At 41.1% G+C, this 19,265-nt stretch overlaps 1 protein-coding gene across 11 annotated transcripts in view; it reads right to left on the bottom strand.

Annotated features, from left to right (window-relative positions):
- Nucleotides 1-19,265, bottom strand: part of ptprub (protein tyrosine phosphatase receptor type Ub) — a 231,398-nt gene that overhangs the window by 104,162 nt on the left and 107,971 nt on the right. For all 11 annotated transcript variants that reach the window (XM_037980238.1, XM_037980240.1, XM_037980239.1 and 8 more), the window contains one exon: nucleotides 6,436-6,707. In XM_037980238.1, coding sequence (XP_037836166.1) covers nucleotides 6,436-6,707 — 272 coding nt within the window. The remainder of the gene's footprint in view (nucleotides 1-6,435; nucleotides 6,708-19,265) is intronic.

Below are 19,265 nucleotides of genomic sequence, written 5' to 3'. Positions count from 1 at the left end.
TAAAGTCTCGGTTTGGCTCACTGATTTAATGTTTCTCTTGAAATTAGAGAAAATTAAATACTTTATTAGAGGCTCATCAAGACAATTCCACAGGGTGTGGGACCCTATGATGGAGTACTTTAAAAATCTAGAGTCCCTTCCATAAGCCTGTAGAGCCCTAAGATATGTGTGTGTGTATGCATATATATATATATACTGTATATGTTTATGTGTGTATACGTATATAATTGATGATGTCTAATTGTTGAATTTTTTTTTTTTTTTGATGTATGTGGGTAGGTGGGTGGGTGGGGTTTGGTTGTTAAAAGAAAAAGTAAATTCAAGTTACTGTATTTGTATGTACCTTGCTTTGTACTTTCTTGAATAAAAAATATATATTAAAAAAAAAATTAAAAAAAATAAATTAAAGAGTGGGAATCCGGACATGGGAGGGGGTGGGGGATCAAAATCTTGTTGTAGTGATAAAATCTCCAAGCCGAAAGTAATCACGGAAATAATTTTCCGAATCAGCAGGTAGGTGAATAAATAAGATTGGGGTCAGTTTTTTTCTTTTGTTTTGTTTGTTTGTTTGTTTTTTCAAGGTGGGTTTCGGTGTATTTAATCCTCTTAGTGATTATCAGAGCATTTTGAGGGCTCCTTTTTTTTTTTTTTTTTAATTACATTCAACAATGACATTTTACAGAGCCAAACGGGGACTGTGTGTCGTAAACAAGGCGTTTCATTCCACCAAAAATCCTGATGAAACGAGCATCCTTGAGCGTAATCTCCCATCTGGATCGGAGCAGAGCAAAAAGGCTACCCTGACATTTCGTAACCGAGTGCTGCCGGCAATAAACTGGATGCGCTAATATATCCTGACTCTAATAAGGAGAGGGGGGGGAAAATTGTGTATTTAAAGAATGTCTGAGATTACGCTTATCCTACTGGGATTTATTTTACTTCAGTGGTAAGAAGTGCCTCCTCTCCACCTCTGCTTTAAAGGAGTGCTTTGTTTGTTTAACAACAGGGCAGCTCAAACTGCTGATCACTCGAAATCCAAACTGATTATAATACATTTGCAATGGAACCGGGGATTTGAAAATGAACAGCTTCATCCCAGCGTGAACAACGATTCGGTTTGGGGATTAAATATAAACATGTAAAATCTGATCAGTTTAATTATTAGATGAAAAGCCTGCCACGGGTTTGTTGAAAAATATGTTGAAAGGTAGGTATGTGGAAAAAAAAAACAACCTTTCCTTATGTTACTTTGCTCTGTAGTGACACCTGCTGCTCAGGAGGGGAACAGCAGTTCAGCCGCGCTGCTGTGTCTGAAAGTCTGCTTGTTTAAAGGCTGCATGAATTCTTACCAAAGCTGAACAGTTTTATTGATATGATTGTTATTAACAGTGAGTCAGAAAGAGGTTTTAAGTTGCTCATTTAAAAAAGATGTTATCAAAGGCCCCTTTATTAAAGGTGAACTTGTGTTTTATTGTTCATCATTTAGAAAATCCATTTGCTGCTCAGTTACTAAAAGAGTGTCGAGCGCATCTGCTGCCTGGAAGGTTTTTAAACCGTTACTAGGTTTCTTTCTTTTTTCTTACTTATTTGTTAATTGCAAGTCGAGTTTTATGACAGCGTATTGTCATTTTTGAACAATGGTTTGTTTATGAGATGTCAGTTTTTATCAGATAGTAAATATTTGCCATGCATCACGATTAAATGGTGAATCGTACCGTATTGATTTTTGCTGCTTGTGCATCTTTAATGTATCACCGGCCACTTTATTAGAGACACTTGTTCAGTTGCTTCTTAACACAAACCGGCTCACCGGCCAATCGCATGGCAACCAAGACTCAAGGCCGTCTTCACCGTGTACTTATGGTGAAGACGACTTACTGAAGTTCAAACCAGGCATCAGAATGGGAAAGAAAAGGAATTTAAGTGGTTTTAAAGTGGAGTGGTTGTCGGTGCCAAATGGGCTGATTTACACACTGGGTTTTTCTTTAGACTCAGCCATCCCTAGGGTTTAAAGAGAATGGTCCAAAAATGATAAAATATCCAGTAAGCAGCATTTGTGTAGGGGGGAAAACGTCTTGTTAATATCAGAGGAGAATAGGTAGACTGGTTTGAGATGACAGAAAGGCAACAGCAGCTCACATTACCACTCGTTACAAACAAAAGGTGTGCAGAATACCATTTCTGAATACACAACATGTCCAACCTTGGGCTACAGCAGCAGAAAACCACATGGGCTGCCACTCCTGCCAGCTAAGAATAGGAAACTGAGGCTACAGTTCACACAGGCTCACCAAAACTGGATCACAGTCTCCACAGCCAATCTAATCCAGCACCTTTGGGATGTGGTGGAACAGCAGACTCACATCATGGACGTGCAGCTGACAAATCTGCGGCAACTGTGTGATGCTGACACGTCGATATGGACCAGAATCTCCGAGGAATGTTTCCAACATCTTGTTGAATCTGTGACATGAAGAATTAAAGCAGTCCAACATGGTACTAGAACGGTGTGCCTAATAAAATGGAAAGTGAGTGTAGTGTGTTGAGATACACAACCCTAGATTGGGATTGGAGTGACATAAACAAAACCCCTCAGTATATATATATATAAAAATAAAATAAAAATCAGACGAGCTGCAGCTTCTGCTCTCTGAAGGAATTGTTCTGAAGGGAAGCAGGCTCGAAGACTTTCCTTGTTCCTCTTTTATGTTGAGCCTCCGTTTCATTTGCAAGTTAACACGAGGGGACGGCCAACTCTAAAGGAAAACATCCAGCCTTTCACGTCCCCGCTCCCTTTTATCTGCTTTTGTCTGCGCAAAGGAGAGCAGTGGCACGCCGCAAGACAAGACTCACTGTCATTCCACTGCGATGGGGGTTTTTTTGGGGGACTGCGTGAGGGATTAGCAACGTAAGCCGTGGTATATGTGACTTTGCGGGGGCAGTTTGTTTTGCTCCTTTTGTACTCCGAAGCAGTATGAGGTCAGCCGGAGCTAAAGCGACATGTAAGAGCCGAAGCAGAGAGGGAAGAATGTATAGCTTTAAGTCCTTGCGAGATACAATGGGATACATTTGGTCTAATGGTGCCAGCGCCTGGTGATCAAATCCCCAATATTAGCCAATTTAATCCAATCAATTTGAACGGTATGTTCTCCCCAACTGGAGATAAAAGCTGGGCCATTAGCAGTTTAAGCTGTTCTATTAAAAGGTTGTACAGTCAATACTAATTTATCTGTCAGGCCCGTCTTCTTGTTCTGTCCCGCTTGTTCTCCTTCCTCCTCATAAACCCATTACAAACCCCCTCCTCGTAGCCGCAGCGTCTCCTTTGGCAGCCGCAGCGTAACTCTGAGTCACCTGCGAGCCTTTCGGTGTTTACAGCCGTGCTTACAGGGGCCGCTGGACAAGAAAGTACACAAATCTAGAGAGGAAAGAGCGAAGCAGACGGAAGGACAGAGGGCAACAAGCCGTTTTGCCAGCACGGGGCCAAGTGCATTTCTACTTGATAGCAAACGCGAGGGCAGGGACAAACACGGCATTGCTGTGTTTACGACACAACCCTTCTGATGTTGAGTCTCTGCGGGTCTTTTTTTCCCTCAAACTCAGAGCGACTCCATGGGTGAGAAACCGCTGTTTAAGGTGACAGGCTGTTGTTGCTGAATGCTCAGGAGGACAAAATAAAATAATAGTAATAATAATCAAAATAACAGCCAATTTTTTGTTTTTATATCCAGTGAAAGTATTGTAAAAGCAACAGTTTGTAATGGAATAAAAAAGATAAAAATGCCACGAAAAGAACAGAAAGGACCGGATTATTTGGCGTAAAAGTGCGACGACGGGAGGCCTCACTGGCGGATGAGCTCGCGGGGGCACGTTTACGAGGAGCAGAGCTCAAAGCAAGACACGTCTCACAGAGCTGTGACTGGACCTCCGCCGACTGTGGTAACTGATGTAATTACATCTCCTGTGTTTTTTCACGCCAACTTAAAATAGCAACTTCTTCTCTTTGACGACTTCCCATCAAGCTAACGAAGCAACTCCTTGTTCTTTAATGACTTCACGTCAACCTACGCTGGTCTAACGGCACAAAAAGGTCAAACAGGAAGAAAAAGAACACACAATAAAATAAAAAATAAAAAAACAGGTTTTCCAACTTGTGTCTTTATTTTACGGGGTAATTAGTTTTCAAACATACGCTGAAGATAAACTGCAAGAACTTTAAAGGGAAAAACAAACACGTTTGTCATCGAGCTGTTAGCGCAGATCCGATTCACTGGTTCCCGCGAAGCGTCAAAAGTCAAACACGCCTGAAACTCTTCATTCGTTTCCTTTGCAAAATCTTGGGAAATCGTAATATTGTTTTAAATTATTCTTCTCATTAGAAGCAAAAGCTGTGAAATAAATTGTGTGAAAGCGAAAGCAGGGGATTGTCACTTGAAAGGTGATGAAATAAAAGTTTGAGGCTGAAACTTTTTTTTTTAAGCACAAACGCCTCCACGCTCTACTTGATTGGATGATTTCATTAAATTATTATTATTTTTTTGTATTTGGTAAAATTTCAGTGCATGACGTTGGAGTTACTTGCACAGGAAACTACTTGTTGGGCTGTAAATTTTGGACTAATGGCAGCAGAGGTGGCTTCGGGCTATTCAGCTGTTAGTGCAGATTAAAGATAAAAAAAAACAAGATGTCGCAATGTTAGATTGATGTAAAACCACCAAAGAAGAAAAAGGCTGCCGTGTTAGGGTTGTGTAAATCATAAAAGGAGGATAAGAAGTTATGTTAGGCTCATGTAAAACTGCCAAACACAGTTTATTTGACAGCTTTTGTTTCTAATTAGGATTTAAAAAAAAGGATTTACTAAGATTTTACAACAGTAATGACTTGGTGGTTTTCATACAAAACAGGGAATAGTTCCAGATTTTTATTAAACTGCAAACCATCTTGTATTGCATGTTTCGTTTTTCCTGCTTTTACTTTTTTTATGGTACTAGATCGTCTTAATAGCTCAAACTACTGCCTCTTGTAAAAAAGCAGCTTAGATTCCGATACTTCAGTGTTATTAATGCTTTTGAGTCATATATAATAATACTGTCAGTCAGTCAGAGGGACCAAGCCAGTGCTGTTACAACATGTTGCTGCTAATATTTATGTAATTCTGTTTCAGTGGGATTTGTCAAACAGAAGTTTAAATGGAGCTGTATTAGTTTCTTACGCTCAGAAGGGTTCCCTTTGAGAAGAAGAAGAAAAAAAAACGTGCATATATTTAAGGGTCTGAAGTGACTACCAACTAAAAAAAGCTGACAAAACAAACCCTTTCACGTAGCGGGAGGCTGCTCAGATCTGAAAATATCTTATTCAGTGAGCTGTGTGGATTTGGAGGGCTCCGTTACGTCACAGTACCGGCTCAGAAGGCCGTTTCGCAGCCTCTCCGTCACAACATCACATCTCACCGCCTTAGCTGCACTTCTTCTGCTCTCTCCACCCCCCCCAAGTTTGCTGGAGAAAGGTCAGGGGTTGGTTCCCAGCAAACAAACCCACACGGAAACATTAGTGAAACATCCCAGGTTTGAACAGCTCTTTAGGTTTGCCTTTAATTGTCTAAACCCGAACAGAACTGAAAAACTATTTCCCCACGTTTGCAGACTTCAGCTTGAAATATTTCTCTCTGCAGGGGAAGCCATGTGTTACACTGTTTATTCCTGTTAGCTTAGAGTTGTTTACCTTTTTTCTCTTTTTTTGGGGGGGGTAGATTGGATCACGTTGGCTGAAAGCTATCCACACGAATCTACCCTCAGGTTTGTAGTATAGGGACTATTATTTACACAGTGAAGGTCAAAACTCGCAGGGCTGAGGGGAATTTAATTAAGTCAGGGGGATTGGCAGCTCTTGATAAAATGCACACTACTCAACCTAATTGCTTTTTGACAGCTCAGCAGAGTTTGCAGAAAGAAGATATTGGATTAATAAATGGATAACCCTCGTGCTCACCTATCCAAGCCATCTACGGAGCGCCGCGCGTTTCAGGCGCCCGCGGCAGTCAGAGTGCGTGACAAGTATGCGATGACGTGCGGCGCGAATGTGGCTGGAAACACGGCGTAAGGAAACCTCAGCGGGGGCGGAGGGGGTAGGGGGATCTCTACTGAGCATTCCCATGTCGCATCTGGTGAAGCACCTCAAGCGTTAACAATGGCTACGTTCACAGGGGAGTCAGTCCTAATTAAATTGCAAATGTAAGTAATTACCACTAGATTCACCTTGAGGCTAAAATGAGAAATGATCAACAGAGCGTCGCTGTGTTGCATTTTTCGGGCTCTACGAGACGTCGGCCAATGGGGCTGAGCGTCTTCGTCGCAGCTCTTGCGGGACAGTTGTTACCGTTGAAGACAGAGCCAAAAAATAAAAACACAGACGGGAGGAGGGATCAGAAGAGGTTCACACCTGGTACTCGTTGGGCCAGAAGGTGCTGACGGCCAGCTCCACCTGGTGCCACTGTTTGCCGTGGGAGCCCGAAGTGTTCCACGCCGGGTTCCCGAGCGGGCCGCCGTTCACCCGCACGTACGCGCGCAGGGCCCCGGGACTGTGGCCGTCGCGGCTGTACAGGAAGTAGCTGAACTGGACGCAGTGGGTGTCGTTCTCGCTCAGCGTCTGCAGCTGCAGCTGAGCGCGGTGGCCCGCGGCGTGCTGGGAGGAATTCACCAACATGTAGGAGCCTAAAAAAAAGGAAAAAAAGAAAACATGACTCAATTAGAGTTTATCTGGTTTGGATGAGAAACTTACACTTAGCAGAACAAGTTCTAAAAGTCAGAGTTTGTTGTTTTAAAGCCAGTCCTTGTACATTCACACAGGTCGGTTTGGACTCACTAAAGCCTAATAACATTATTGGTTATTTACACAGAATTAGAATTATTTGCTAGAGTAAACTGTAGCAGCTAGCTGTAGCATCTCTTCCAGCAGAATAATCATAATATTTCAGCCTGAATAAGCAAGATTCTTACACATCTGTTTGTTTAAAAATTCCAGACTTTTCTGAACTCAAACATGTAGAACTCAGTGGATTTTTGGCCCAGTTTGAACTTTTTTTAATTGATTCATGACAGACTTATCTACAACGATTCGACCCTTTGACATGCATGTTTTGGTATGTGCAAACACCAGGAAAGATCAGACTAAACACACAGTCATCTCAAGAGTTGGATCTAAAGTAAATATGCAGTTCACACTTTTTACTGCCTGTCCTTTCACCTGAGCGACATCTATCCGTGAAAGAGGTGTGTAAGTGTTCGACGTCAGACCTCAGACAGTCAGACCTCAACAACCTCGACAGCCATGCCTGGATTGTTTAGCTCAGAGCTTGAGGTCGAACATCTGATTTGTGTGACGAAATTCCAATTTTTATTTATCCTAATTACCACGAAAAGTGTTCTCTTTGATTAAGCTAATTAGTTTTCAATTAAAACAATGTCATAATCTGTGTTTTAGTGGATTTCTGCGATTACTATGAACTGTACTGTATTGTCTATGTTTTCCATTTGTTTGTCTGTCTGTGAACAAGATTACTCAAAATGTGATGAACACATTTTTACAACATTTTCAGGAAAAGTCAGACATGCTACAAGGAACAAGTGATAAGATAAGATTCTAATTATTAAACAGTGTAATGCAGGCATGTCAAACTGCACAGCTGGACACCTCGTGGGTTAAGGATGATTCAAGGTCATGTTGTCAAAGGTCAAGGTCACAGGTGACTCCTTTGTTACCTCTGCCAAGGAGGTTATGTTTTCGGTTATGCTTGTTTGTTTGTTTGATGAAATCTTCAGGGGCTTTTAGGGTTGTCACAAAATAGATAAACAAAAAACAATTCATTAAATTTTGATGGTGATCCGGATCACATTATGTTTTTCTTGATGCCGTGGCCTCGCCGGAGGTTTGAAACAGGACTAGTTTGCTTCTAGCTCATTCCATGTTGATTTTGTGTTTTGGAGATCCTTTGTGTTCACTTTGTTTCCTGTGTCTTCTTGTGATTCCAGTCATTCTCGTTGCATTTCCTCTGTTAGCCCTATTTCTCAGTCCTGTCCCTCATCTCACACCTTTTCCTAGTAATCATCAGACTCAGCCGCTGCCACTTACCTCACTACTCCCTCAGTGCTTTTACCCATGGATTTTCATTCCGTCCTCAGTCCCACATACTGGTTTGTTCCTCATATTCTCCCTAATAATACTCCTAAGTTCCCTCGCGATTATTGTTTCTCACATTTCTGTATTTTTGCCACCATGTCAGTCCCTTTGTTGTTTTTGTCAGTTATCTTTTGGAAATAGTTTGCAGCCTCGCCAGCCCTTTATTTTCAGTATTAAATATGTTGCTTCTTTGAGTCCTTCATGCCAGTTTTCCTTATTGAGTCCTATCTGCAAACATCCTGACAAATTAATTAATTTCACATTAAAATATATATATATATATATATATATATATATATATATATATATATATATATATATATATATATATATATATATATATATATTTACCAAAGGGGATAGGGAAGATTGTGGAAACAGAAACAATTTTCTAAACTTTATGTTCTCTTTTCCATACCCATCCTGACCCAGAAGACACTAAAACCAGATTTCAGACTTTTCCAGACTTTTGAAGACTGAGTAGGAACCCCCAACAAAAGTATAATGCAAAACTGACAGCGGTGTAAAGATTTCATAGCGTTTGCTCGAACTTGTATAAAGGTTTTTGGACTGGAGTTGTTTTAAGATGGCAGCAGTCCACTTTGGTTCTTGGCTCAAATCGGAATAACTCATCAGTCTGGTGGGAATAAATTATTGTTTTACCTCATTAAAGGTTAAAGAGAAAAGAAAAACATGACGTCCTAGAAATAAAAACTGTATCGATGTTGTGGAAAAATTACAATATTGCAGTTTGCAGAAACATACAGCACATCAGATCTACGTGTTTCATTAATGTGTATTTAGCACATATTCGTTCAGCCGTTCTTCAATTTGCACGTAGCTGAAAGAGGTTTGCAAACGAGCCGCTGTGGGATTTCGCTTCTGCAGACTCCTGCGAACCAAAGCGAAGCGTGTCACAGAGGAGCAAATCTGTTTCCAACAATCAGTAAGACGTGAAAGATTAAACCATCACCTGACAATTCACTGCTGCGTGTGGGCGGGCGACGGGGGGGGTGGATTGAGCGCTCGTCAGATGCGGGGACACGATGGGTTCTGACGGAAAGCTGAAGACAGACGAGGCCGACGTGTGAGAGACGGAGGAAGAACTGACTGACTGGCTGAGCGGGGTTGGGCGGGGGGTTCTGATTGCTGGTTTACCTCTGAAAGGTGAAGGAAGGAGACGAGATTCCACCCCCGCCCCAAACCTCCTCTAATCAGGATAACATAACCCCATTGCCCTTTGCCAAGCATCTGTCCTGCCTCGAGTCTGTGCCCGCTAACGTGATTAGCACCACAATGTTCGGAGACCTTCCTGTGTACTCACATAATCAAGTCTGTTGTCTTTGTACACCAAGGTCTTTCTGCTCTCAGTCAGAGATGAGCTGCGGAGAGCAGACAGTGGCAGCCTCGGCGCCAGGTGTCCTGAAGACATTTCTCTTCCACTCAGATGTAATGGCATGTGAACGGTGACTCGTCAGGAACACTTTCTGCATCCCACACAGTCTAAATTGGGACGCTTTCCAGACAAAAAAAAAAAAAAGAAAACTTCTAAATGTGCTCACAGGCTCCGAGCAACTCGCTTTAACAGACGTGCGACGAGTTACGAGCGCAGAACTTTTCAGCTTTTGTCTTGTTCTCCGCTTAAGTGCCAAAACAGCCATTTGATGGTCCCATCTGCCTCATCACCACACACTGAAAGAACACTTAATTATCTCTTTAAGCGCAAATAAGACAAAGAAAAGAAAGAAAAAAAAAAGTCGAAAGTCACAGCTTGACGTACCGAGACAAAGACACAGAGAAATAAAACCTGAGGTGCACGGTGGAAAGTGCATTCGTTTCAAAGCTCCATTTCTGTGCACCTCGCTGTCAGAAGTCCCTGGTTTGTGTCTTGGCATTTTCATTTTACTTTGCTTAATTAGAGCTTTAACAATCTACCTTCACTCCCACGCGCTCCGGATCCAAGCGGAGTCAGAACGGAGTCGGGCGCGGCGTTTCTACCCACCGATGAACCCGTCGTCTCGCTTTAAACGGCGACACCTTCAAAAAAAACCTTTCTGTTGACTCTGCGAAGAACCATCATGTCGAGTGAGGCTACACGAACCGCTCGCTCCGCTGGCTGTCCTCTTAACACGAAGAGCAATAAAGTCATATGTTTAAATAAAGTGTGAAAGTGACATGATGAAAGAAAGTAAGTGCCCATTAATCAAACACTATGGCAACACGAGAGGAGCTCTTGTATTACGTGCAGTAATCTTGACATTTTGTAAAAGAATCTATGATATCTCATTTAATATTGACATGGCATACAGTATATTTACTCATGTTAGCTGACAACTCTTTAATATTAAGCCTCTACATAAAAATTTACCAAAAAAAAAAAAAAGGGCCAACAAATAAATAAATAATACAATGGCACCAAGATCAGAGATATGCCAAATCAGTTTGATTGATTTGGATGTCTGAGGACATCACGTCTCCTAATCTGTGGGTTTTTATGTCAGCTGTGACAGAGTTCAATGTAACGTAATTAGCAAAGGGCTAATTAGCTTGTCACTACAGAGATATATGACTGAAACTAAATCCAAAGCGCTGCAGGCGTACTCATTGTGTGATTGATAACATACACAAAGCCCATTTGGACTTGCGGGAAATGATGTGAAGAGGAGGGACAACAACGGCATGTTTGTGTGATGCTGGCCTCAGTGCAGCAATCCGTGTGGTTAACAAACAAAATGTACCGTTCAATGGTCTTAAGGAATAATAATAAAATAGAAGATTACGAAAAAGACTAATAATGCTGTGTTCTGGTTAAGATGAATCAGAAAAATGAAGCCACACCCAACATACCTGGGATAACTGCAGCACAGAACACTAGTGGTTAGTGGTAATTATTTGCTGAATGTTGCAGCCAGAAACCAGACTTACAACAATTAGCTGTACATGCAGGTAAAGAAAAATGTATTTATCTGGATTTTATGCAATCAAACACTGTGGCAATACATTCACTTAAAGAAGTCGAGAAGTAGCATTTTGAAATGATCACCTCTTTTCATGAACCAGGCAGCCATATTTGATTTTGAGGTCGAGGCAGAATATAAACCGTCAACATTTAAGGTTGGAATTTCAAGTTTAGAATTTTTTTTTTTGGCAAGAAACTCTGAAATTCCAACTTCCGAGTATGGAACGCACCATTTATCTTTTGATGTAACCGAACAGATTGGATAAATATATGCTAATTTTAGGGTTTTAGAGTAGATTAAACTAACTAAATACTATATGCTTCTGCAACCCAACACTATATTTATATTGTTTTTAGCTAAATATATTATTTTGTTATTGTAAAAATCATACCGCCATTTGAAGACTTGGTAAGAACTTCAATTAAGTCTTAAGATTTTCAGCAGATGATCTGTTTTTTTAATGACAAATTGAAGTCAAGGATGAAAAAAAGTATAAATCTCAATCTGGACATCCTTACCTGAGATGTAAAGTAGAAAGCTCATTTTTGAAGAACACAATAAATACAAAAAAATCCAATAACAACAGCAAACAATAAAACTTTTTTCAAAGGAACAGACTTTTCTAAAATGTGTCTCCTTGTACGTTGCTTTTTCAACCTTTAAGTGTTTTTTCTATTCTATTGTGTTTTATACTTCAAGCCCTTTTTACTTTATGCTTTTAAAGCATGGTGCTAATAAAAAAGCACCCCTTTGAATGTTATATATATATATATATTGTCATTATTATTTTCTTCTTTTATTCCATTTCTTCAACATTGTTTTTTCTCGTCACCACTCTCACATAAAGCTCAGACTGGTGAAGAACCCGAGGAACAGTATTTGTAGCTCAGTCTCTCCCATCTCACCTGCTGAAGCTTTAACTTCTTCAGAGAGCTCACAGGTGTCTTGGTAGCTTCTCTCACTGTTCTCCTTCTTCACGGTCACTCAGTTTGTGAGGACGACCTGCACTTGGTAGTTTTACACATGTCCCATAATCCTTCCATGTCCTGACGGTTTTAACAGAACTCCTGAATATGTTTGGGGCCTTGGAAATCCTCTTTTTTTTTCAATCCTTTGTTGAAATTTGATGTCACTTTGTCACTGAAGATGGTTTTTTTTTAAATCTAAAAGGCCAATTTATATTGCCCACGACTGATTCATAATAGCAATAAAACATGGATACTTTTTATGGGCACTGTACATTCAGAAGACATTTTCTTACATCTCGTATTCATACACAGCAAGTACTCAACACGTAGGTCAATTCCTTCCAAAGAATATTCAATAAATTATTTACTGTGTATGCCATTGTATTTTTTGCCCACAACAATGGTTCCAATCAAAGCAGAAATTGGCAATATAATAGAAAAAGAAAGCCTTACATGGTGTAGGAAATGAATGTTTTATAAATAATCTAAGCACATATATATGGGAGTCAAGAGGGCCTTTATCCACATTACCGTGCTCATTCCCAGACTTCATTAAACCAAAGTGACGGTGCGAGGAAAAGCCTTTCAGCGCCAGCACTCTGTGTAAATTCCGCTCAAGGCATTCTAGAGCGCCTATAGAAAAACAACATGACTGCGGGTCATTGTGAAAACACACAAATGCTTTGAGATGAGGAATAAACAGCTCCGTTTACTCTCACCTCAGGAGAGACGCGGGTTGTCGATGAAGCGGAAGGAGAAAGGGTTGGGCTGGTTTCGCTTATGAAGTGATCCTCGGTGTGAGACTTAATGAGTTAATATTAACCTTTAAGGGCACTTAATTTAGCTTCACCTTGAATCGGGGGGAGACTGGATAACATCTCCAGAATAAGCTGCAGAAATCTGAACACATATTTTGTAAGCTTCGAAAAGTGGCAACGTTTTTAAATGACATTGTTCTTGCATACAAGTTAGCCAGGCTTACTGTTCAGTCCTCTTTGAATATATGGTATTTCTGAACCATTTTCTTGTGAGCAAACACCGTCAGGTCAAAGGTAGAGGTCATTCCTTTTGAAGCTTAGGGTGAATCTTTCAAATGTTTGTGAGGATGAGTGGGATACATAATACAGCCTGGTATCATCATGGTGTCATGGTGTCATGGTAAATACAAGAAGATCAGTGAAGCAAACCGGTTCCTGAGACAAGGAGAACTGATGGGGGAGGTTGAGTGATACCAGCCAGATAGAATTAGGCTTACTGCTTGAGCTCCAACTTCATGAAGAGGAACTGGACTTTCTTGAACTCCCAATGGGGAAAGGAAAACAGAATGTTGGGTGAATATGGGGATACTCCCAAGCCCCCAGCTCAGCACTTCACTGCTGAAGTTCTCCACCAGTTAGTGAGAGGGTTAACCTCTGTGGAGTTCTGCTGCTTGAACTTATGAACCAGACAGAAGTTCAGATTACCCAGCTTCCTCTTAATGGTGTCCTGAGGAGGTTCTGCCAAGAAATGCACTATTTTGCTTCGGTGTTCATGCTGATGTGGGTTACATTATTTGGATAAATGTGACTGGGAGAAACAATCTGATCTGAACCTGAACAGCACCTTGTGACTGTGACAGATATAGATTCTCCAAAACAAACACAATGTTTGAGCAAACGCTGGTTCACAAGTTCACCAAGCCACCTTAGGGTAGAGATATATTTTTTTGTAACTATTTCATATAGCCTCTTGAGATGGAGGTTCAGCGGATAACTGATCGCTGCCTGCAGGAGCTGGATTCAGGCGAAACCTGCAGAGCAGACCCCGTAAACAAACAACAGCAACAGGAAGTGGTGAAAACGAACTAGGAATATTAAATATGAAGCCACTATCTCACCGAGCTGCGATAAAATTGTGAGAAAATATGCAAGTTTTCACTTGGAATTACTGAATTGGTATTAAACATTTGTGTATGAATGTAACTTCTGAACAAATTGTGACGTTCGTGCAATATTACTTTGAATTTGCAATTTTTTTCCTCGCAATTTAGTCTCAGTTTGCAATTTATTCTCTCACAACTGAGTTTCGTTGGTTGCCAAACCCCACCGAAACAGTTTCCCCTTTCTCTCACTTTCTGACTCATCTACACTGAAAAGGGTTCCAGATGCCCGTGACGATTCTGTGACGACTTGAATTAGTTTCACAGACTGTTTAGAACATGTTTAAAAGTCCAGCATCACAAGAGCGAGGCTCTGCAAGTCACCCAAGGAGATTGAGAACCCTTGAGAACGTTTAAAGACATTTTGGACACTCTCCTGCGGATGTCGTTCGCAATTTGTCGCCAACAATCGCCACCCGGTGAAAAGTGGCTTAATATCCTGAACTCAGTCCTCTAACAGTTTTACTCATGTCCAGGATGGGATACTTTAAAGAAAATACCTCCTTCTTGTTTCTCTTTTTACCAAAAGTTTGAAATTCCCTTTAACACTTCAGATGTTTCGACTTTCATCCACATATCTAAATATGTCAACGATTATGGTGACAAAATTTCTCTGGCACCTGATTTCCACTTTTTATTCAGTTCTCAGTAATTTGACAGAATACAGGAACATTTCAAGCTACAGCCAAATCACAAAAACTTTCTTAAGTTATTATTTTTAATTCACGTCATTGTGACGGTTCCTTTTGTTTTTATCGGCTCCTCTTTCAAAAGGTCCTAAATCATCCTTCCTTTATTCGGAAAAAAAATTGTCAGTTTTCGAAATTTTATAAATCGTAAAACGATAAATTACCCCAGCTGCTCAGATCAAGCCGTTCTGTGAAAAACTACCACAACCACCCTTGCCCCTTTCCCAACAACACGAGACAGCACCTTTTATGAATTACACTCTGAAGCGCCATAAAATCTGATAAAGTTCCATCTATCCATTGATGTTCCACCCAAGGGCAAAAGAACCTCCATAACAAGATTAGGATGCATCATAATTCACATGGAGAGATGCTGGACACCAGCCTGGTCGCAGGGTGGAGGTGACACTATCTGTGGCGAGCCACGGCAGACGCAGAAGGGACGCGAGGATGATAAGTGGAGGGTGGGGTTGTGCAGCCGTGATTCATTATAATCGGGGGGGGGGGGTCACAAAATATGGAAAGGGCACAAAAGATGCAGAGGTGTTAGCATACGGAGTGCTCTAGTCCTGACTTTTAAAGGTTATACACCCAGTCACGGGAGAAGATGGATGCCTGATTATAAACTTATTATTCTTATATTTATTTAACACAAGCTAAGACAAAATCCAGAATCAATGTGAGACACATTAGGTCCCAGCCTTACTGCATCCTATAAAATTAGGCTGCTGATCAAATAAAACTGATTAACTGGATTTCCATAACTGTGACCACCTCTATAAAGACAGACATTTAGGGGTTTTACAGATTTGGAGCATTCAGTTGAGTGTTAACACGATGATCAGTGATGATCTGAAAGAAACAACTGCTGCTGCCCATCAGTCAGGGTAATGTTTTAAGGCTGTTTCCAAACTAGAAGCACTCAGAGAGCGCAAACCTCCACCAAGGCCACAGCATGATTATACATAGTGTGAATAGTGTGATCCGGATCATAATCTGGATCAGCACCAACATTTAATCCACTGGTTTTTGTGACAATCCCAACATTTCCTTTAAATTTCCTCCAAATCTGATCATTGGTTTTGACCTGATCTTTGCTAACAGACAGACAAACTAACGGACGCAACCAAAAAAGGAATCTTTTGGGCGGAGGCAACTAAAGGGTCACATGTAGGAGCAGAGACAAGTTTTTAATAAAGAGGTTACCCGTGACCTTAACCTTTGACCCCATGAACCTTGAAATCAACAGCCATCTATTTTTTAACCCATGAGGTGTCCAGCTGTGCAGTTTAACATTCATACATTACACTGTTGCAGAGTTAGAGCAACTAGGTCAACTGTGATGTTGACCTTTGACTCCACCACCTTGAAATCAGTGGTGATCCCCCGTGACCTAAGAGGTGTCCAGCTGTGGAGTTTAACATTTCAGTTATAGAGCTGCAGAGTCAGGGCACAGGTTGACCTTAAACTTTGACCTGATCATCACCAAAATTTAACCACTTATTCCTTTTACCATGTTTGATGTAATAAAAATCCGTTCATACCTTTTTGAGTAATCTTGTGCACAGACAGACAAGCAAACACACAAACAAACAGACACTACCTAAAGCATAACCTCCTTGGCGGAGGTAACAATTTAGAGTCCATCAGTCTGCAGCGAGAAACATTGTTCATAAGTGGAAAGCAATCAAGACAGGCGCCGGTTTTCCCAGGATCTGGTGACGTTCATCATGAGATCAGGTTGTGTAATGTTCAGAGGAACTAAGAGCTCCACCGCAGGCCTCAGTTAGCGGGTTAAATGTTAAAGTTAATGAGAGCGCAGTTCGAAAAAAAGCACCAGGAGTAAGGCTCATTTAGAAAGGGTTGCCAGGAAAAAGCCACTTCTCTCTAAAAAGAAACTGCATCTAAATAAGGGGATTCCAGCAGAAATATTATAATATTCCAACAAGAGGTGAACTAGGATGTGTCAGAAGTGCTACAGCTAACAAGAGAGCCGAGGATTACACTACTGCTTTTATACGAGTAGTTTTAAAGGAGACATTTTTCCTCCCAGATTTTGTGATGATGTTTTTCTCATAAAGGGGCAAGGTAGGAAAGGTCGGTGCAGGGGTTCCTGCTGGTCCCACTGGGTGGAAACAACACGACTTCCGTCATTAAAATTCAGAAAGTCTAATTGATCCAACTCCTGATGTCAACCAGGCAGACAACAAGAAGCGGGACAGAGGAAGTAAAGCTGACAATCATCTGCATAAAAATAAATTGGGTTTTTTTTTTTTGTTTGTTTGGTTTGTTTTTTCACCCTACTTTTGTATTTTGGCCCAAGTTTTGTTTCGCAGATGATGACATTATGTAATATATCATGTTTTGTTGGTAAATTTTATTACTATTTACCTCATTTGAAGACAACTTCAAGACAAGATGATTAGATAGAACTTCAGCACTGGAATAGGATGTACGTACCTTTTGCCCTGACCCTAGGTTATATCGTGTTGTTTGAGAAAACAAGAAGTTGACACTTTGAGGGGAAGCTAAAGTGTATTTCTACCCCACTTTGTTTTGCCTTGCACAAGCGTCTTTCTCTATAAGCTACTCAGAACAGCTTTGTTCCTTTGACAACCAAGGCCAGAGTCCAAGTAATCTCAAATACACAAGAAACAAGAAAGACCAAAAGGTCTGAAAATAATGGGATCAATGGCTGTGTTAAGGTTTAAGATGTGCCCTTGATGCTGCTTGCTGTTCCATTACTGTAAGTCTGAGCGGAGGCCGGCTCTCAGCACATCAGCCTTGATGCTCATCTCTTCGCCCTGCACTCCCGTTCCGAGGAGGTCACGCAGGATTTCAGACTCAATCTCTGAGGGTCCGACGACCCCCAGCTGTCTTTTTATCCGCCTGCCGTCCGCGATATCCTTCGGCGCGAATATATAAGTTAATAAATAAATAAAGGGTAAACTAGAGAGAGAGAGAGAGAGAGAGAGCGTGGAGCTCCGGTTGTTGCCTTGAAAGGCACCATTAGTGTTTGTCATTTCCCTGATGTTTGGTCTCACTCTGTCTCACAAATGTAAAATTACCTCATTATGTTGTGAAATTGTTCACAGCGCAATAAGAGCTTTCAGTAGGAGACGCTGCAGTCTGAGGGATTCATTAGCGGCAGATGTTAATGTGTTTATACTCGTCGCAGCAGAAAGTAAAGGACAGATAAAGTTCTCGTTAATTCTTAGTCAATTTTTTCTTTCTTTCTTTCTTTTTTTTTTTTTTGCCGTTGACTTTCTTTTCTCCTTCATTTTAATTCCTTCTTTTTTGTTGCCGGCCTGACCTTATGGGTAAGTGGATGCAGCTCCGAGGCATGTAAACAACGTAGACGGAGGCTTCGATAAAAAGGAAACCTGTAGCGAGGATGGACGTGTTTCCTTCTAAATGGAAGATCTCATACGGGGGGGACAAAGCAATAATAAGACACCACACAGACTTAATCGACTTACAGCGATGACACACAATGGCGGCGCTCCTGCTGGGAGTTTGAAGCTGACCTTACGCTGGTAAAAGAAAAGCAGCACAAACACTTTTCCGCCGAACATCCAGCAGGAAAGCAATAGCCGTGTCTCTTCTTTATTAAAAATGTCAGCGTCTCTGTTCAAATGTAGATGCCGTTTATTTTTAAGACTCAGAGAACCCCCCCATTCCTCCTTCCTCCCTCCTAAAGTGCTCGCATAAAGTGTTCCTTCTCAGTTATGTTCAGCACATTTTTTTTCTTCTTCTACTTATCGGTCTTTTTTTCTTTTTTCTTTTCTGCCAGAACAGATAACCGCCTCTCTGCCAAGCCCTGGCACTTGTAAAGTTATTGTTCGCTCGTTTTGTCCTGATGGAAACTCGGGCTGATTTGCCACTCAGAGTTAATACGGTGGTAAATTAAAAAAAAGAAGAGGAGTCTTTAATTTTACAGAGAAATGGACAAAAGCAATTACACATCTCTCTGGTAAACAACCATCAGTTTTCCGGGCTAACGTGACAGCTGCTTTAAACTATTTTCATTTGCCAGAGCCGCTCGGTTAATTAGGCCAGTGTTAGCTCCAAGAGTTGGTTAGAAATGTCATCTCCGTCTGCGAACATGTAAAAATGAATCCATACTGAAGACGGGGCCTGCCACTACTGTTATTTTGTTGTTGTTTTTTAAGGCAAATTTAAAAAGAAAATGTGAGATTTCAAGAAAATCTTTAAGTCAAAATGTTTTTAAAGCTTTAATTGTGGTCAAAGTTTATTCAAACCAAAACATGACAGATCCTTATTTATGTTTTCCTTGAAAATAACTTTGAGTAGCTGCTGTTTGATCCGTTGCTAATGCGATGTTTACACCGGCTGTAATCAACCACGCAAAAACGGCATCGCGAGCAAAAAAATGGGCGCCGCCGAACCTGTTTTTCAGAGAGCTTCTGGGCACTCTCGGGCCAAACTGTTACACGGACCGCTGGTCTTTGGCTACGAGGTTGAAAGTGTCCCCTACGGGGCTGAGAGAGCTAAACGTAACTGAGAACTACAAATGCCACGGTGTCGCCGGCACAGA

The sequence above is a fragment of the Kryptolebias marmoratus genome, linkage group LG16 (genome assembly GCF_001649575.2).
Source record: "Kryptolebias marmoratus isolate JLee-2015 linkage group LG16, ASM164957v2, whole genome shotgun sequence".
Classification (NCBI taxonomy): Eukaryota; Metazoa; Chordata; class Actinopteri; order Cyprinodontiformes; family Rivulidae; genus Kryptolebias; species Kryptolebias marmoratus.
The sequence above is the reverse complement of the archived record's forward strand: the minus strand, read 5'-3'. Positions and strand labels throughout refer to the sequence as shown.